Source organism: Melospiza georgiana, chromosome 1, assembly GCF_028018845.1.
Source record: "Melospiza georgiana isolate bMelGeo1 chromosome 1, bMelGeo1.pri, whole genome shotgun sequence".
NCBI classification, from domain to species: domain Eukaryota; kingdom Metazoa; phylum Chordata; class Aves; order Passeriformes; family Passerellidae; genus Melospiza; species Melospiza georgiana.
In genome coordinates this window covers 89,318,685-89,339,841 of record NC_080430.1, presented here as the reverse complement: position 1 = coordinate 89,339,841, position 21,157 = coordinate 89,318,685, and the positions used below count along the sequence as shown (strand labels likewise).

The window sequence follows — 21,157 nt, the reverse complement described above, 5'->3', positions numbered from 1 at the left end:
CTCCCTTTCACCCTTGGCATTATGATAGGGATAGGTCACACCTAGCCATTGTCTTGGTACTGCTCTGCATTTAAAAGCTAGATATGAAATGGTGTAGAATTCCCACTTTACAAGTTAAAGACAATTGTGCTCAGGATAATTTCAGCTTTTTAACATCTCCATCACGCAAGAAATGCTCCACTAAAGTCCTTGCGGACTCCAATCTAATATGAAGTTATGTAAGGTTAAACTTGCATGTAAAATTCTAAAAATACAGAAATTTTATTATTTTCCTTGTTTTTTTTTAATATCTGTGTACTTTTTATATGTCCAGTGGCATGTGATCTCTTTATTATGATTTAGAGGATAAGCTTGAAAAAAAAGGGGAAGATCCCTCTGAGGGTTTTATGGCAGCATTACCAATAGCTTTAGTACCTTCTGAAGGGCTGTCTTAAGCCATGGAAGGAAAACTGAGTAGCACAGTGCCAGCACTGAGCTAGTTCAAATGTCATGAATTTTGGCCCCTGCAAGAGTTGCCCAGACCATGTGTATTTATTACAGATGCATTTAGACCATTTGCAGAATGTTAGCAGTTGCCTTCATGCCCGCACTCAGGTGTTTGGTGTATGCCAGCTGCAGGAAGTTAGCTCCTCTCTAGATTATTTGCAAATAGCATGTGATGGTACAGTGTCATAAATGTCAGGTCTAAAAAACCAGTGCCATAAATGTCAGGTCTAAAAAACCACGCTAAGCACAACTACTTCTTCAGTGGGCCTGACTGCCAGTAAAAGAGCAGACGCTTCCTTGTTAAACGATTTGTTGCCAGAACATGTTCAGACGAGACAAAATGCTCCAGCTGGTCCAACCAGTCTTGCTCTCCAGCATGCAATGACACTCCAGATCTCCGAAGTTGTTCCGCTCCCCGAGACTGCAGCAGCAGTAGGGAGAGCAGAGCGTTCAGCGAAGCAGGACAGGGCTGCACTTTGGGGTGGGGAGCTGCGGGGCTCTTCCGTGCTCCAGCCTTTGGCCGCCTTCCTCAGCGGACGCCACGAAGGCGCTGGGCCCGCGCTCGGCGGGGACGGGGCAGGCTCAGGGCCCGGGCACAGCCCCGCAGCCCCGGCCGGGCGCAGGGAGCGCGGCTGCCGCTCTCCCGGAGCGGAACTACATTTCCCAGCTCGCTTCCCGGCCGGCGCCGCCCCTTTCCCGCCGGGCTGGGCGCACGCCCGGAGCCGCGCGGCGGCGGCACTACAGCCCAGGGCCCCTGCGCGCCCTCGGGCACGACCGCCCGGGCACTCCCGGCCCCGCTCCGCGCCCGCCCGCGGCGGCCGTGCCCGTGCCCGCCATGGCTGACAGCGCAGAGCCCGCCGCTCCCGACGCCGCTCCCGCCGCGGCTCCGGACGCGGGTCGCGCCGCGGCCCCTGCGGGCTCGCCGGTGCCGGAGCGGCGGGCGGGCGGCTCCCCCGGAGCGGGCGCGGCTATGCCGCGGCTGCCGCTGGGCGGCCAGGGCGGGGCGGCGGGAATGTCGCTGCCGCGGCTGGAGAAGCCGATCAAGCAGGCCTTCTACAACACCGGGGCGCTGCTGTTCGCGGGGCTGTGTTGCGGCGCCGCCGTCCTCGTGTACTTCATCCTGGAGGCGTTCCTGCGGCCGCTGCTCTGGGCCGTGCTCTGCGGAACCTTCCTGCACCCCTTCAAGACCTCGCTGACGGCGCTGGGGCGGCGCTGGCTGGGCCGCCTGCACCGCTCCCGCACGCCGGTGCTGCTGGCCGCCCTCCTGCTGCCCATCTGCTTCGCCAACTACGGCGTGGAGGCGCTGGGCGAGCAGGTGCTGCGGCGGCGGCGGCTCCTGCTGCTGCTGGGCGCCGGGGGCCCGCTGCTCTACGGGCTCTACTGCCTGGGCAGCTCGCTGGGCGTGCAGGTGCTGCTGGCACAGGCCGCCCGCATCATCTGCCAGGGGCTCGACTACTTCAGCAGCCAGTGGGTGAGTGAGGGAGCGCCGGTGTGCCGCGGCCGCGCTTCAGGCATGCCCCGCTTCTGGAGATGCTGTTTAGGCAGAGGTGATTCAGGCGAGCTCTTGGGTAAACATCCAGGCTTGTTGGGTTCTGAGGTGTGTGTTAAAGTGTTGCGAAATAGCAGCGCACTCCACAAGTGAGCCGGGATGGGGGAAGGCGCCTTAAGGCTTATTTCTCTGTCCGCTGTGTAGGGTTTCCTTTTTCTTAGCGTATCAAACAGTGCAAAGGCAATTTGAGCTTTAAAAAATAAAGCTGTTTAACTTAGAAATGTTACTGATGCTAACAAATCCTGGGAGACTACTTTTCCCTGTGTTCTGTTCAGTAGGTAGCATAGAGCTACCTATGAGCTAGCGTAGAGCTACCTTAGAGCTTCTGGCAGAACTCTTTTACACTTTGTTACTTATAACTGAAAATACAAAAAGTGCTACATATCAGAAGCAAATGGATATGTGAAAGATCAGATCAGTAAGTTGTACTTTTGTTAAATACTGATGTGCAACTGGCATGCTCAGATTTCTTAAGTGTCAAAGACTTTTCAAAAGTGGCTCTGTCTTTTAAGCAAAAATAGTGTGCCCTTTCCCTAGGTGACAGTGCTGCTGAATGGACTGACAGAATATTTTGACAGACTGCCTCTAGTGTGAATAGAATGGACAGGAGAATGTGTTTAACCTCTTGAAAGTAAACACTGGAAGAAAAGATTTTCTTGACTTTATTTGGTGCTGGAAGATGTCAGAGGACATGTGTTTCTGGTCTGTTTTGTCCTCAGAAGTACAATTAGGACTGAGTAGACAGAGATACATTCTCTCTTTATAAAGAGGCAAGATACTACCATGTTTACTTTCAGCTGAGTAGTAACAGAGCTAAAGCATGGCCTGATACTAGTGGGAAGCTTTGACTTGTTGCCACACAATTTGCTTGGTAAGCTTAAAATTTTTTTAAGATTTTTTTTTTTGCACTGACCTCTTTGTTTTATTTTTAACAAACCTATAATATTGCTGCACTAACTGATGTGGCTAAGCCGAGGCTTTTATTAAAAGTTTCTTAATTAAGCCATACTTTATGCTGTGTAAATATAAGGGTACTAAAGGAAGCTGCACTTATTGAGGCTGGTAACTGTGGCTGTAATGCACTGCTGGATGTCTCTGCCTGCTCGGTGGAACCTTGTTTAGCAGTCTCTGATCCTTCTGGTGTTTCTGATTTAACACTTGTGTTCATTGAACTGTAGTACAAAATTGACTGCACAAAGCATAGTAAGCTCCCAGAACTCTTCAGACCTGAGTTACTTGGGAAGATTTTTGTGTCAAGGTAACTGATCACAGAGTTCCTTAAGCAAACCAGTTGCTTTCTAGGCAAGCTGAGTCTCTTTCTGTGCCTTATAGGACAAAAAAATTGTGGGCTTTCCTTTGTAAATAGCTGCTGCTCGGTCTGGCATCATCTGTACACTTTGCAGTGTTTCCTTAGTCCAGTTTTTTTAATTTTGCAGTGCTTGATGTATATTATCTCAGAGCTGTAGCAGGGTAATTTAATTTTATCCATGCTGCTGAGGAGCCCAGAGCTGGATCAGTTAATAGTGCCGGTTTTAACTTCAGTTAAGCACTTTAAAAGCCATTTAATTGGTGTGTTATATTGCAGGGCTCCATTTGCATGCATATGTTCTGCTTGTTAGCTGCACAGGAATTTGGGATATTACAAGTTGGTTTCTCCATTGTACTGTTATTCTCTGGGCTCTGAATCCTTCGTGGTTCTTTCTGTATGCATGATTGTCTTCTCTCTTTCTGATTCTCTCTCCTGTGCTAGAGAAATGAGTGGATGCCTATCGTTAGAATTATGGGCATTTGGAATACTGACTTGTTATTCTCTAAATAAAGGTATTTTTATGGTATCTACTAGGCCATGATACTGAGACAGAAACTCTCCTCTTAAGTTCTAGAAAAAAAGAAAGTTCTTTAAATGCAGAAATTGCGTGTGACAATGACCTGGTAAGGTGTATCTTGGCACCAGTATGTTGAAGAGCTTTCCTGTCCTGCTGTCCTCACATCTGGCAAAGCCATTGATGGCATTGATGAGCCAAGATTCAGAAGTGCCTGTGTTCCCATCCGTGGCTCTTAAGTCACACCTGCAGTTCAGGAATTTGGGTGCCTCCATGACTGGATTGTTTGACAGCTGATTGGAAAACACTGCATTTGGAGAGCAAGTTCAAGATCTTAGGCTAGTCTACAAGCATCGTGCTCCCATGGTCTCCTTCTCTTTCCCTTCAGGCTTTATGATCTTTGAAGAAGCTTGCTCAAAAAATGTAGTTGGCTGCTGGGCCTTAAATTAGAGGCTGATTAAAAATTCCAGATGAGTTCCTTGTTCTGACTCCAGCCTTCTTTTGGTTATTTGCAGAATTCTTATGCAGAGGGCCCTGCACAAACAGCAGTTTCATATAATAGGGAAGGGGAATGTTTTTCTCTATAGTTTTTTTCTTGGGAAGGATGTGAGTTTGTCCTGTAGTGGACTGAATATAGTCCTACACTCTTTTGGGCTGCAGCAATTTCATTAGTTTTGCAGGAGCTATGCCTATGTCCAGCACTGTATCTAAAAACCAAATTCTTTTGCTTTGTGGCAAGAGTTCAAACTACTTCAGGCTGATGTTTTACACTTACGTTAATATATATCCAAGTCCAGCTATTCATTATATTTTCTTCTTTTTTTGAAGAAGAAGAATTTACATGCTCATATTTATTTGGGAAACAGATAGTTTGTAGATCCCAGCAGATGTTAAGAATTATACAGCTGCTCTGTGTTGGCTCTGAGATTCATCTTCGTAAATTAAATTTGATGTAATCGTAATGAGCAGAATCCTCTGTAGTGAACTTGATTATGGGCTGTCACAATCTTTCTCTCTGGCCAGTCTTTCTTCCTTGCTTTGTCACAGGTTGTTGCAGGCTCACAACTGTGCAGTCACATGTGTGTGTCAGTGTATTTTTATATCTCTGACCGTATGAGGTACAACTGGTGTTGTTCTGGGGGTTTCCATGCAGTTAGAGCACCTAATCAGTCTTATCCTCACCAGGGTGCTAGGCAGATCTGCAAATGCCATTGCCCACCATTGCCATGACTGCTGGAGTGGAATGTTGTCAGAGTACATGCTGCCTCTTATGGCTGGTGTACTGTCTGCCCCCCATCAGGGGTTCTGTGCAAGACATCCACAGGGAAACCTCCATTTGTGTTGCACTAAATGTCACCCCCGAGCAGCCCTTGCAGACTGAAATTCTCCAAGCATTCTTCATGCTCTGAGGCGTTTGGCTTCTATCACCTGTGGGGGCAAAAAAGCATGTGTGTTTTGTTGAGTTCACCTGATGGGGCAATTTCTCTTTTGTTAAAGAAAAGAGCACACTTCTGATTTTTAATGTGCATACAATTTCTATTTTTTTTGAGGGTTTAGCATCGGTGGGCTTTCTTTTTCCTTCCCTTTCTTCTTAGACCAGTCTTGCAGGTTTCTAAAACTTTCCCACCTTAAAAAAAAAAACCCAAAACCAAAACAAATGCCTGAACAAACTCTTAAGTATTCTTTCTGCTGTTTATTATCCTTTAGTATTATGGTATCCTGGCTTATAAACGATACAGCCAAGTACTGACTGTAAACACATCTTACCAAAACCACAGATTTTGGTGTGTTTTCACAACTTTGTATGGTAGAGATAAACTGTGTAGAGACCATATGTGGCCTGTTGAAAAACAAGATGGGGAGAGGCAGGGAAAGTCTGGGATGTTGATAGTGTTTTGTACTGTTGTTTTTGCCTTCCACACCCACCCTCAGTTTTGGAAGAGCCTGCAGTGAGATACCTTTCTTGGAGAAGCCAAGGAGCTTGTTCCAATTTACATGCAGCAACTACAGCCTCAGAGCTGGCAGTAGCCTAAAGCCTAATGATATATGCTACATAATATTAACTATTAACTATTTATTGGTATTTATATGTATGGTTGAACACAATGATGTTTATTTTTCCAGCATCTCTGAAAGGAATGATCATTATGGAACTGTCCAGCAAAATTTTAACTGTGCTCTATATAATAAAAGAAGAAGGTGAAGAAGTTGTATGTGTTGAGGAGCCATCTTTTGCAGAAGTGTTACCATGAAATATGTCAGAGGAGTGTTGCTCTGTCTGCACGGAAAGAACTTGATGTTCTCTGGGAAGCCTCTTTTTGCAAGAGAATCTTAATACATTTGATTTCTGAATAGCATTTTTATTACTAGTTTCTCATAAGTAGCTTTTGTATTAAGACAGGAAGAGTGAACTAAATGAGAAGTATTCTCAACATCCATTGCTTCAGTCTTCTGGGTATCTTAGGTTTTATGTTTTCTTCTTAAATTCAGTGTAGGAAATATTGCAAGACACATTGAAAATAATTTCAGCCCATGTGAGGCAGTATTATTTTAGTGGTCAGTTTCTCCCTGCCCCAGGGTTCTAGTTATAAGTTCATACATTCATCCCTTCAGAGAGGGATGATCTCACTAAACACCATGTTCTTTTTCATGTGGTTTACTAGTCTGTGTTTTTTTAATGCCAGAAATACCAGCATGGATATATGTCATGTTTGGGGGTTCTAGAAGAAACAGAATGGGCACACAGTTCTAGTCCTTTGGACTTGGGGCAAGGAATAACTTACTTGTGTCCACTTAGAACCTGCTCTAGGTAAATGAAGGCCTCCTAAGTGAAGGGAGGAGGTGCTTGTCTGTGCTCTGAGGTGAAAAATAGTCTTACATGTGTGATTAGTTGCAGTTTGGGTATTTTCTTATGTTTGATAAAGGCTGTCTCCTTACTAAAGGACAGGCAGTTACACACTTATTCTGCACATTGTGGGATGTTTCCTCTTGTGTGCTAATGAAACTGTGCTAAAGCTACAGTAAATCAATTTTGCTTCTGGAAACTGGAGTCAAAATTACATCTTCATAATTTGTTACCTGCCTCCTTATTATCCTTTATGTTGTTTAGAAAATCATTTTCAAATGAACCGGCAGGTAAAGAAAACACTGATTTTTTTTTTGACGGCAAACACAGTTTGGCTTTTAGCAGTGCATTTAATGCCTTGTGCCGCTTCATTTTTCAAGTCCAACGCTCTTCTGTTCAGCTTTTGTGGTGGGTTCATTTTACTTTGTCAGCCTGCATCAGCACTGAGGAAGGTGATGTAGAAATAGTGAACTGGTGTCATAAGATCACCTCTTTAAACTATCTTCACTCTGCAGTGCTGTTTTAAAAGTTTGCAAAAGTGCTGTGTTAATGCTTGGTCATGTTTTAAATTATTTTTTATTTTGAGAAAAACTAATGAAAATCTCTATTTCCAAATGAAAAATTTTAAAATATTACGGGGAACTGATGAGATAGTTTGGCCTTTTTTTTTCTTCCCCACCCCCTGCAAAAAAACTGAGACTGAAAAATAGAAAGCAATTTGAATTAGATCTGTAGATCCATCAAACAGTTTTAAATTTAAAGTTCAGTTAAAATCCCCCAAACAAACCAAAACTTAAACTCTTAAAAACCTTGTTTTTCATGATTTCCAAGTGGGAAAGAGCAGCCAGGTAAAAAAACATCATTTCAAAATGGCCACGGGAGAGAGTAGAGCTACAATAAGGAAGAAGTTCAGACTCTGTTTTCTAGGTGCTGAATTGTTACAAACTGAAATTTTTGGCAGGTTGGCCAGGCATGTATCAGAAGAATTAACTATTGTTTCATCTTCTCAGTCTTCACTGTTGTGTTTACTTGTGAGGTGGTTTATAGAATCATGGAATATCCTGAGTTGGAAGGGACCCAGATGGATCACTGAAGTCCCACTCCTGGCCCTGCACAGGACCACCCCAAGAATCATACCATGTGCCTATCACTGTTGGGTCAGGAATGGGTGAGTGAGTGGCACATAGACTCTAGGTCTCCAGAAGGCTAATAATAATTTTATTAGGAAGCCCATTCTTTTTATACATGGTCCTGATGCAGGTGAACCTGATTGGTCCTGTAACCAAAACGCTGTCACCATTGCCAATTACCCTTTGGTAAACATCTAATGAGAAACAACTGTTCAAAAGACCAGCTGCAGAGCCTTAAGATAAGAATTGTTTGAATTCTTTTCTCTGAGCTTCTCACAGCTTTTCCCAGAACAATTCCTGGGAAAGTTTATCTGGCTTTCTCTCTCTGACCAGGCTGTCCCAACCACATGTGCCTGAGAAGGCACATGAAGCAGGTGGGAAATGTGTTTGCTGCTGGATGTGTGTTGGGGTGTTGGGGCAGCATTCCAAGGAAGACTAAATCATTCCAACAGCTTTGCAGTGGGAAGCTCTTCTTGCTCATTCCACTTCTACATATGCTTCTGTTGCCCATTTTGTTACTGCCTGCCATACTTCTGTGAGCTTATTTTGCTATAACTGAATTACAGGTAGTTTTGTAGGGGGGTCTTGAGCTGGCTGGATGAATGTTGGAGCTGTTGTGCAGAAGAGGTGGGACTGCCCAGCTGGCAATAGGGGATAATGAGTTGCCACTTCCAGTAGCAGTGAGTTATTGAATGCACTCGCCTGCAAAACCTTCCCCACAGAAGTTTACTTGTTGATAGGAAAAAGGGGAGTGAATTGTGTAAATAAGAAATTTTACTCTCCAACATAAATCAGTATAAATGTTGTCAAAAGTTAAGTAGTTAGAGTTTGTTCTTGAAAAATGAGATCGAAGCCAAAAGAGTGTCTCCGATTTTCAAATCCTTCAACTTCAATTGCTTCAACAGCAAGGAGAAACAAACTTTCAGTCAAGTTCGTCATACTTCATGCTGATAAATCCTTGACTTTCCAGCACTGAAATTTCAAAGAAAAATCACTGAAGCAGATGCTTGAGTTTAATGTAAAAGTTGCATCTTTCTATGGTGTCATTTTGTCGCTAGTTGGCAATTTAGAGAGAACTAAAGCCCTTCATAGTCACCTTAGATGTCTCTAAATCTGCCTCTTAAATTTGCCACTTTAACACAGAAATGGATGCTAAAATCCAAGAAGTTACTCTGCAGTGTTAGCACTATTTATTGAGAAAAGTGGGCAGTTTTACATGTCTAAAGGCAAAGCAACACTTAGTTCAGTTTGTGACAGGTGCTACAAAATGCAAAGGACACGTGAAATATGAGGTCTTGGCTGTCTGTTAAGATGGGCAAGGGAAGGAAGAAGGGCAGCTTGCAGGATTAAACTATCCCAAAGTTGCAATGTATGGAAATTGTGCATGCCTGTAAATAATAATTGTGATTAAGGAGTGATTTAAAATCTCAGAGTACATGGTAAAAGTTAGGGTCTGCAACTGATTTCAGCTTGGTAAATAGTTGATGATAGCTAACACATTCTGCAAAATCTGAAGTGTATGTATTAGTTACCTGGTTAGCTGTGCACCCTTGTAAATTAAATTTATAGGCATTTTGTCTTAGCATGGAACCTTATCAATTACAGTTTCAGTGCAATAATTGCAGTAGCTTAATTTTAGTGAAAGTAGGCAGTCTTTCATTTGTTGTTTCAATTATGTCAGTTCTTGAGAATGACATATAATAGAGAGAGGCTATTAATATTCTCCATGCTTTTCAAGCCAAAACTTTTGGAGACCATCCAGAAAAACAAAGGCAAGGGTTATGTAACACACTTTTAAAGGGTTAAGGAAAAAAAAAAAGTATGCTGTTGCCAAGCCAGTACGGGATGAAATCCTAGTCCATGTCAATTTAAGTTAATTTACTTTAGTTGCTTTCAGCTATGAACCGTTGGAAGTAGGCTACCCTAGTTCCTGTGCACTGGTTCTTGCGGTCCAGGGATGTGCTTGGCCATAGCATTAACCAATAAAGAGCTGATTATTCTGTGGTGTCACTGAAATTAAACTTCTTGCCCCAGTCAGTTGACTACACAGTTCTTGTTACAGAGCTTCAGGAAAGTTATTGTTTGATCTCTGAAAAAGGGCTGACTGATTTATTTAAAAGTAAGCAATTTCTCTCTATTCAGTGGAAATAAAGATTTCAACTTGGATCATTTGCTAAGCTTTTAGAAATGATAACTGATTAATTTTTTAATTTCAAACACAAATTATTAAATACCTAAGCCCTGTAAGTGTTCAGCTACATGCATGGATAAAACCAGTGTGGTGTGTTTTGCTTTGTTGGCTGTTAAACATAGGCTTATAACTTGTTAGCCTCCTACTTGTTTTTAAACAGAAAGTTTAAATTACTGAACGCACTGAGTTTCCTCTTTAAAAATTTAAATTTTTAAATTTAATGATAAATTTAATTTATCATTGAATTTAAAAGCTAATGAGAAGATCTGCTTGGAACTGGAACGTTCATCATACAGAGATGTGTATGGCTGATGTTAGGGAGTGGGATAGTATCTTTGTGATGAGTTATCTCTTGCAATTAGAGCTGGGCTGTGAAGTGCCCTTTGAGTGAATTTATGTTTCAACCTATTAAAGGAGTGCTACTGTGCATTTCTGGTAAAAATTTCTGTTTGTTTGTGACTTTAGTCTTGATGTCCATGGGTTGTGTTAGTTTTAGACATTTATTTTGAGTCTGCACTTGGCCATAAGCATTATTGAACTCTGTTGATGCAAAACTAGAAACAAGTGAAAAGTTAGAGTGATCTGCTTAGATAAGAAGCATTAGTGTGCAAAGGGCAGGTATACCTTTGTTCACATATCTTAAGTGATTTTAAATAATCTTGTATATTCAATCATTCCCACTGAAGTTATCAGGGACATGACTCACTGCTTGTCTGCTCAATTCAGTACAGCTAAGATTTCCTCTCCACCAGTTAGGTATGTGGCAGTAGCCACTCAAACCTGCTTTTCAGAGACTTGTGTTTCCAGCATGAGTTGTATAGTGCAGAGTAGAGGTGAAAACTCCTCTGTGTGTTCTTCCTAATTGCTTGTTCTGTGTCTGTGCCTGTGCATTCTTCCTTCTTACAGTGATGTCTGATTCAGCAAATTCTCTTAATAGAAATTCTATTCAAACTTCATTGGAATTTATGGATTTATAAGTGTAAATTTTAAGATGTACTTAACTGTAATGGATAGGGAATGTTCATTGAATTTGAGTGAGAAAGGTCTTCAGTTATTTAGTTAAAGAATGAAACACTGGGTTTTAATTTTTACAGATATTTGTACTTCTTTTATTTCACATCCTCTCTTGAGTAGCGGCTTTTCATCTTCTGTTACCTCTTCCTGCTTCCTTCTTTTTTTTAGCTCAAATTCATCATCTCAAGATTCTTAACTCCAAATCTGTATTGTGTTTTATCTGATGAGTAGAGTAGTAGAAAGCAGTTAGAAGCCACAAACCCAAGTTGTCACTGATGTCTTCCTGTCTTTGGTTTTTTTAGTTAAAAAAATGAAAAAAATGACATGTCCTATAAAGGCATCTGTTTTGTGAACCAGCACCACTGAGGAGCAGCAGTTTTTGTTGTGCTTCCTAATGGCTTCTTTGGCTTAAGCTCCCTTTTGTGTCTTTGGACTGAAGCACAGGAGCTGGCAAATTGCTCCATGCTGGAATGAGTGCAGCATGTCTCCTTGCGGCCACATAGGTGCTGCCGATGAACTCAAATAATTAATTGAAATGTGGGCTTCTTAAAGGCTTAAAGCTGACTTCAGTTCTCTGTCTATGACAGTTATGGGTGTGTGCACACATACATGAGTGCAGTAGAGCTCTCTTTCAATGGATGTATACATACCTATGTGTATCTTTTTCTTAAAGATATGGACACTGGTAGTTGGTTACCTGCTGATGGTTTCGTTCAAGTGGAATATAAGCACTGAGCGTTACTTAAAAGCAGTCTCTGTTCCTGTCTGGATTATGCTGCTCTTTCACTTAGGTGAGTAACAAGAAGTTATTATTCTGATAACTGAGGGTTCTGTAAACAAAGCTCCTCACTTGCTCTTCTGCTAAATCTGTGAAACAGTCTTAGCTGAAATGCAAACTGTTTTGTCTGCTCAGTGATTCCAGCTGCATGTGTCCGTAAGGGAGCATTAGAGTAGGGAATGGGAAGGCACCAAGATGCTAAGCTATGTCTTCCACTCCTCAAGCCTTTGTACTTCCCATGATTTCCCCTTATTTGGTTCACAGACAATGTGAACTTCTTGACAGTGAAGAAAGGCTGGGGTCACATGAGGCTGGCTTTAGACATTCATTTGTGCTATTTTTTGAAAGCCTGCCATTAACCAAGGCTGAAGCTGCAAAATGTGTTTAGTAGTAGTAACAGAAGCAAAAAAAAATAAATTCTATCAGTAGTCAACAAGCATATCAGGATGATATCAGCAGTATAAAATACATTTGCTAGTAATCTCTATAATCTGTTAATACAACTATAAGATTATAGTAATCTTTTAGACTTATGTTACACATTTAATATAATAGATGTTCTCATATCAGAGTTTATGGTGGAAGAATCATGCAGTTAATAGAAGAATACCATGAAAGAAGGTTTCACAGTGTACCTCATCATTTACTTTACTTTAGCAGCAGGTTTCAAGGGTTGTTCTGACCACGTGGGTATGCCTCCCTGAGGTTTAAGCTATATGTAGTGACTTTGCATTTGCCTAAATTTTGACAATCTTGTATTTACTGGTAGTACAGGCTGAATAGGCGAAATCCAAGAAAAATCCCATTCTGTGGAGATCTAACATAAATACACATTTTTGGGGGGACATGACTTTTATCTGTTACCAAAAATCTTTTAATTCTGTATTTTCATGTGATTTTGAATATTGTTTTCAAAATTTGTTCTCTATCAGCATAATGTCACTGAAGTTAGGAACAGCAACAACTTGATTTGTTCATTGAGAAACTTGTTCATGTTTCTTTTCTGTTCTTCCTTTTCTTTAATGCAGAAAGCCTTTTGTTTTATGACTTCTTTGTTTTCTGGTTGATGTGCTGCCTTTGTTGGTTTTGCTAAATGTAGTTTTTATTAATGGTGTAATTTTTCTTGTTAAAAAAAAAATCCCAACTGTATCTTTCAGCTTCTGTGGCAGGTTCCTGGAGAATTCCTGTATTTCTGGTTATAGTTGTTCTGATGACAGTAGGCATGTTGCATGAACAGCAGAATGGAAAGGAATCTTCTGGTAAGGAAAAGTCATTGTTTCTTTTACTGTTGGAGGCAAAAATTCACTTAAGTCACATGAAATAATCTGGACTGTATGTCCATAAATTCAATAGCATATGGATTGCAAGAGTTTGCTGTAGGATGTTTATTGTGTTTCAAAGTGGTTTACTCATGCTGAAGTGAATCTTGGATTCTTTACAGAAAGTGATTGCCATGGACTGGTGTTTCGTTTCCATGGTAAAGTAGCGACTCATTATTGAGCCAAATTCCTTGAGTATGGATTTCAGTATGTAATTTCAGGCTTGAAGGTAGCCCAGGATGTTTGAAATCAGAGGCTAATTTTGAAAGAAATGAGCAATATGGGTTTAGTAACTCCTATTATGCTGCCTATGAGAGAAACCAAGACAACTCCATACAGCAAGTTTCCAATATACAGTCATTTGTTTTTAAATAAGTTTTTTAAAAATATGTTTTGTGTTTAGATTTTGAGAAGAATAGTTATTTTCCTGTTGCAAGTCAGTTTTGAAAAATGCAAAGGCATCGTAAATTCCTGATGGAGGAAACCTTTTTCCTGTCTGGCTGTTTTAGTTGGTTAGTAAAGATGATTAACTGGTATAAAATTTTTTTTAATAATCAGACTGTCAGCAACTGTGAATGTCTTGGGTGGTAGCAGTTCATTATCAAGAAAAGCACTAAGCAAATAACTGGTTTTGAGTTCTGGCTGCAGGTGTATTGTAATACAAAAATTAATAGCACTCATGTCTGTTTGATCATATTGACTACTTATAATACATACTAAACACTCACAGCATTTGTGCGTGTAATTTCTGCTGCCTGACAGCTCCAGTGGATATCTAACACCAAATAAAGCATTTTAAGGCTTAAGCTTTTTGTTACTCACATGCATGTATATATTTTACAGGGGCTGAGCTTCCTGGTCAGATGATATCCATTGCTGCTTCAACAATTGCCATGGCAATTTCAATGACAGAAGATGAGTCCAATAATGAACATTCCTCCCAACCCTCAGGTGACTGAATACTCTGTAAGAAACATTTGAATTTGCTCTAAAGGCATGAAAATGGATGGAATTGAGATAAAATTTCAAAATAGTCCATAACCTCTTCATTCTGTCCAAAATAGTGTCCAAATTGTGAATCAGGTTTATCTGTTTTTAAAAAATGTCAAGAAGATGCTAGTATAAAAGCTGTCTAGCAAAGGATAGTTTATGTGGCTGTTAAAGACCCTGAGTAGAAGGATTTATTACTGTTTTGTGAGTTTTTTTAGACTGAAGGTGTGATTCTTTTCCTGTTCTTCAATTAATTCTTTTAATTTTTCTAGCCTTTGATTTGTTGGCAGTTACATGTTGCATAGCTGGATTTCTGGACCAAGTACAGACAGACTGGAGGAATTTTTGTGTACATTGCAGTGAGGAAAAAAGCCCACTACTTTAAATATGGCATGCTCAAAGTCCTTCCTGTAGTGAGCTTACTTGACATTGTAGCTTGAGTCACATGATACTTTCACTTTGTGTAAGGCAATAGGCTTAAAAGAGTTCAGACAAGGTGTTTAGATATCCATCAATGATTTTGAACTTTACCATCTTTTTTTGGGTAAGTCTTTGATGAAATGTGATACTAGAAAATTAAGCTATTACTGAGATCTCTGGAAATTGAAAAGTTTCATCCATTTCCTGCAAACCAAACCAAACAGATCTTTCAACGTTACAGAATGTGAACTTCCAAAACTTAATTTTTAAATATAAAAATGGCAGCTTTAGACAACTTACTCTTATCTTTTTTTCTACATTTTACATTACTATATCATCAATATAAACATAGAAGCCTATGGAATTATGTCCTGAAATTTGAGATCAGAGCATTATGGTGACAGCTCTCCTGTAATTCTGTGTCCAGTCTTTAATTTTGGAAATGAAAATTTTTTTAAGCTGGGAGAATAAGGGAGAATAATTCAAAATTCTGTGACAGCAAGAAATTGATGTGACAGAGAACATACTGTGTAATGAAAAGAACAGATCTTAATAAGCCAGCCTGGAAAATTTGTTCTTTTTTTTTTGTTGCTGTTCCGAGAAGTACCGTTCATTCTGATTTTGCTAGAATTTTTTCCTGAGTATTGTGCTAGCTGTTTAGACTGTCATGCTCTCATTAGTTGGAAGATAGAAAGGTGTTTTTCAGGGTTCATCTCACAAAATAGGAAGCGCACTAAATGGGATTTTACAGAAGCTGAAGTTACTCAAAATCACTGTACTGACAGTTCTGTTTTTCTATTTGTGTTGACAAAGCACTCACACCTTGGTTTGCAGAGCATATCTTGCCAGCAGAAGGTGACTTTTTTCATTTGCAATTTTGGTTCTTTTCTGGACAGATCAGCTTTGTGAACTGGTTTATGAGAGTCATCTAAATGGCAGTTCTGATGCAGGCCTGTGTTTGTCATGTGGAGAATACTGGGTCATTGGGAGTGACAGTTTAGTTTTGCTAAAAGTGCTGGAGAACTGCATTCTGAAAAAGTTCTTGCCTTGGGATACCCTAGAACTTTTTCCTATTTCTTTCTTTTTCTCTTTCTTTTTTTTCCTTTTTTACTCCCTCATCTCTTGCCACTCTGTTTTGTGTTCTGTGTACAGTCTGCTTACAGGGAAACTGTAAGAAGTAAGACAGTAAATTGTTACTGCTTTTAACATTACTGTTGCTGTTATTTAATTAAATCATTCTTCATTGCAAAAATATGTCAATCAAATTTTTCATTACAAAAAGAAGGAATGTTCTCTTTTATTTCCCAAAGGCTGACTCTCCTAAGGAGTTTTTGGGCAAAAAATATTGAATAACTTTCATCTTAGGCATAGACTTCAGCTAATTATTCTGGTTTTGCTTTTGGTGCTTCCTTTTGTTTGATAAATATTTGAGTTTCTGTGTGTTGTATTATTGCTTCTTATGTTGATTATATTAGCTTTGGAGCAGAACAGTAAGAAGTGTTGAATAAATTGAAGGGGAAATTCTTTATTGTGGGTATACTGCTTTCAAATTTGTGTTTCTTTAGTGCATCCATTTGTTTCTGTTAGTACTCTTCTGCTTTATTGCATATAGACTGAGAAGTACAGGGGACTCATACACCCTTTTCCATATGACAAAAATACTTTGTCTTTTTAAGAAAATTTCTGTTTACAGGTAACTTTTTCTCTCCCCTTGCAAAAAGTTGTTTGTAGTTGTATAGTAGGGCTGGCCATCATCTCCTGGAGATACACAGTGATTTGCCAAGAACCTCCCCACCTGAAGCTTCTGCTGTGCTTGGCTGCTTGCAGAATTCCTTCTTTCAGGTTGCATGCCATAGTTCCTTCATGAATATTCTGGAGTTCCACCAAATACATAACCAGCAACTATCTGATGTTTCTGTCATCATTTCAGTGTCAATCCCAACTGGGTGAATCAATGGATTTGCACTGTTGTTTTGGTGTGGTGGGGATGTGTTCATAAGCTGTAAAAGTAGTTCCACTTACCTAGAATACCAGCCCAGGTTTCTGCAAGAAAAGAGAAGTGTTCATCTGCTGTGTGAGGATGCAGTTTGTTACTTAATCTTACTGTATGACAAATGAGTGTTGCCTTTTTGAACATTTTAGCTGTCATGCTTTAGGCTAGGAATGGTTTTGGTGACACACTGCAGCCAAAAACTGTGTGGAACACAAGCAGTTTGACTCTGTGCACGTAGTATGCTGTAGTACAGTTTTTACGCAGTTTTTCTTCATGGGGGAAGATGTGTCTGTGGCACAAGTCCAGTGAAAGAGTTGTGCTCATTGTTTACCAGCTGTGTGGTAGGTACCAGCATATTAAATTGTCTTTTATGCTTCAGCAAGAGTAACTTTTCAGGTTTTTCTGTGTGTGCATTCCTGCACTATGGCTGCATACTTTCCTCAAGTGGTGATATGTGGGAAATGTGTGCATTTGGACAACAGCACAGAGCCTCAGTAAAAGCTGCTGCTGCTGTTCTCAGGAAGAGATTTTACATAGTGTGGCTGAAGATGGATTTGGTGTCATCCAGCAACTGAAGGATCAAATAAATAAATAAATAGGCATGTTCTGCATCCAAAAATTTTAATTTGAACACAGTATTTTTGCATGAAAAGACTATTGTTTATGTATAGGGTCTTTAACATATCAGTTTATATTTTTAAATTTAATTTCTTGTTAGCTAACTTATGAGTGAGAGACTGACAAAATTTGTTATCCACTAACTTGTGCTTGATGTTACTAATATTTGTTACACAGAGCAAGGAATTTAGGATGATGGTGTGAGTGCTCCTATGTTTGTGTTGTGAGTGATCTGGAAAAGTAGTGAGACAGTTGTAAGATACAGGATTTCTCTTCAATGCATACTCTATATTTTTTGTTCTGTTTAAATGAGTATTGATTCCTAAGATTCCTTTTTGAGTACTTGAAGTAAAGGGAAGTGAAAGATTTATTTTAAGGCTTCAGATTTTTTTCTAGAAGTTAATTTTGTGTTTTTCATGCTCTTATGGTTCTTTGATAAAACATATTTGGCTTGTAATTTACTTGCAGGGACAGGAGCCCTCTTAGAGGCTGTAGCAACTTCTCATCTCTCCTCCTCTCAGCACTGTTTGGCATGGTGATGCAGGATGTGGGAGAGTTTACACAGCCTTGTTCTAGCTTTTCAAAATGCAGATCAGTGCCAAGGCTGTCTCAGTCTTTTAGAAAAATTAAAAGAAAAAAACCAACCCCAAACCAACAAAAACACACCTTCTGCTGCTGTCCCTTCCTTCACCTCCACCTTTCAAAAAAAAAAAAAAGCAGATAATTTGGGAATAGGGAACATATTCTGTTCTGTGGTGAATATTAATGTGATAATTTCCATTTCTTTGTTTGCATGTGTTTGTTTTAGGATCAACAGCAGAAAGTGATCAGCCTCCACCTCCACGAGCTTCATCATCTTTCGGCACCTCCTCTTCATCATCTTCTGGGAACAGACAAAGAACTGAGATTGGATCTTTTCTTAGAAAAAAGAAAACTAGTGATATTTACTTTGTTACTCTTGTGTGGGCCATTGTCATTGTTCAGATCTGGCTAAATTTTTGGATTGTGCAGCTGTTGCCAGTGCCATTTGCAGGTAATAATCCAATTACTAGAAATGTTTGGCGTCATGTTAAATAAAACAGGGGGAAAGGCTTGTAGGCTTGTATGAGTTTTATTTAAAAGCTTTTTCATGACTTGTTAAGACAAGATGAACTGTAGCTTCAAAAAGGAAGATTGATGTGCCCTGGCTTTTACCTTGTAGTGGACAACTCTGTTAAATTGCTTTGTCTATTGACTGTTGTAGTTGCCTTAAATAATTTGGGGCCATACCTTATATAGTAAGAATACTTCTTACTATGTAGACCAGTTACTTCTTCCCCCTGATGTCAGTTCTTTCATAGTTTTGCACCTATAAATGAAGAATAGTTTAGCTGTTATTCAGTAGTGGAGTAGAGCTCATGTTAGCTTTTAATTTCTGTAAAAAATGGGTTGCTAGGTACTGTGGACAAGTGACAAGATAAATGTAGTTCCAATTTTAGGTCTGAGGTTAATTAGCTTTGTGGCTTCACATCTATATGCATCTGTTCTCCTATATATCAGGTAAGAATTGCAGTAGTTACAGTAGCTATCAAAAGATATTATTTTAAAACTGGATGCCACTTTTTCCTCTACTCTTTTGGGGGAATGAAAAGGGAAAATGGGAACTCTGGGAGTATGTGTGAGCTGCTATGAATTGGAAGGCATTTTTTCCCATCCCCTTACTGCAAACAAAGTGAGTTTTTTTACAGTAAGGGGATTTAAGCTTCAGTTAAAATGCTGTTTTTTAGCATTTTAAAATGCATTTATCACTTGAATGTACCAATTTTATTTTTTACTAAGTGTGGTGGGTTGGCCCCAGCTAGTGGCCAAATACCTTCCAAATCAGTCATTCTTCCAGTGTTTTAATGTGGGCTTATTTGTGAGCTGCATTCCCTTTAGGGAGGTATGGGCTGTGTTCCTTCCTCTTGTCCCTGCCCAGGGTTTCTGCCCTTCCTTAGATACATTTGCATTGAAGCACCACACCCGTGCCTGATGGGCTCAGCTTTGCCCAGGGATGGAGCTGTTGTGGAGCCACCTGGAGCTGTGTCTGGGACAAGGCAACCCCTGGTCTCTTCCCATGGTGGCCACCCCAGAGGGCACCCTGCTACCAAAGCCTGACATCTGTGCACAGAACACAAAGCTCTGTAAACCGTCTGGAACTTGTGACTTGGAGTCACACTTAGAGATTGGAAGGGCTGTGAACTCCAAGGCATGGAGAAGGGAACAGCTGCACCTTTGGCTGTGGCACTGGAGCAGCAGCTCAAGAGTAATGTGATGGCAAGACATATAAATAGCTGAATGCAGGGTAAAGCAGAGAGGGGTTTGACCTTTGTTTCATTCCAGTATAGCTCCTACAGAAAGAATTTCCCAGTTTTGGTGTCTGGGTGTCATGGGAGATGGCAATCATGACTGAAAAAGCGATTAGAAAATAAATTTTAGACTTACTAGAAGCAGAGCTTTGTGAACTAGAACTAGCTCAGGTAGTTCAGTGAAAAGTCAAGGAGTAACTTTACCACTGTTCAGAATCCCCTACATGTGAAGAAAAGGGGGAGCAGCAGTTCTGCAGCTAGACAGAAGTGAATGGTTTAAGCTTGAGCCACACAAGTCTGGATTAAAGTCCACGTCTAAATGAGACAGACGAATACTGCTCCTGACAGTCATTAGGTCTAAAATAACTACCCAAACAATAAACTAATCCAAAAGAGAAATTGCTTTTGGGAATATTTGTGACTTGTTGCCTTAGCAGTGACACTGGGCCATGACGTGCTTTCTCGTGGCATAGAACTGAATCATCAGAAAGATATTACACATGGGCAGTATAATGATGAACAGAGCCAAACTTAGAACAGTGGATTACATTAAAGGTCAGAAGGTGAGGGATGATAGTCTGCATGGCTGAAAGAGAGGGAATTGTAAAAATACTAGGAAAATAGGAAGGCTAATAAAGCAAGTTTCCTTGCAATGGTTTAAGTTTAAAGAGACTAACAATAACTTGAGGCACTTCTGAAACCTTAAAGAGGATGGTTCTAGTATGTAAAAGCCCCCCAAAACCTCCCCAAAACCTTAAGTAGGTGTTAATTTCACTAGAGTTCCTTATATTGGTAAAGAGGACTCATACAGAGTAGCATTTAGATTATTAGAAACATCTTGGTGCCATTAACATTTTTCCTTGAATGCATTTATACTTCAGTTGGAATGAAATGATCTTTTAAAATTGCTTAGTGTAGAGGGTGGGAAAATAATACCATAATTATACCATAAAATGAAAAGGTGAAAGAATTGCTATGAATTGAAAAGCTAAGCAAAGAAACACATTGTGGAACACTTGCAGCATTTTACTGAGTGATTTGAGCCTGGAAATCCTCATATTGTCCTTTTTTAAGATCTTTCATTTACTTCCTTGCTTGTTCTGTTGTATCTTTTTTTTTAAATTGTTGTCAGGTAATTTTCTGCTTCCTGCAGATGTTTGGAACTTGTTATTATGCAGACTTTTTCTTCTTTTGCTCAGTGCTTTCTAATAACAGTTAGAAATAACAGTTTCTTTATCTTTTCCTCTCTTGTCTCTTTTTAACTTAATATGATTACAGCTGTTTGATTGACTGTAGCACCTCCTTTGCAATGAGTAACAATACTTTTTTTTAGAAGATACTGTGTAAACACTTAAACTTAAGTAACAGTGGAAGATTAGAATGCCATTTGAGGATCTTGTTCACTTTGTAAAATGCAAGCCTGCCTGGCTTTGCTGAGCAGCAGTTTGTGTTGTGGCCATGAGCTGCATTTCATCATACAGAATTTCAGCCTTTAAGTTCAGTGCTGGCACACGCACTGTGTTTTCTCCTTTGTTGTATCTTTGCCACTCATTTTATTAGAGAAATTATTGGATTATTCTGTTTCTTCAAGAGAATAAATCCCATATTTGCCACACGGTGGTGCCAGAGGGTAAGTGAACTAAATGTCAGCAAATCATTGCCCTGACTCTCCAA

At 40.1% G+C, this 21,157-nt stretch overlaps 1 protein-coding gene across 1 annotated transcript in view; it reads left to right on the top strand.

Annotated features, from left to right (window-relative positions):
* Positions 1-1,321: 1,321 nt before the first annotated feature.
* The window catches only part of TMEM245 (transmembrane protein 245), a 75,790-nt gene continuing 55,954 nt past the window's right edge, over positions 1,322-21,157 (top strand). Inside the window, exons 1-5 of the mRNA XM_058025938.1 lie at positions 1,322-1,957; positions 11,712-11,829; positions 12,974-13,075; positions 13,979-14,086; positions 17,965-18,189. Coding sequence (XP_057881921.1) covers positions 1,322-1,957; positions 11,712-11,829; positions 12,974-13,075; positions 13,979-14,086; positions 17,965-18,189 — 1,189 coding nt within the window. The remainder of the gene's footprint in view (positions 1,958-11,711; positions 11,830-12,973; positions 13,076-13,978; positions 14,087-17,964; positions 18,190-21,157) is intronic.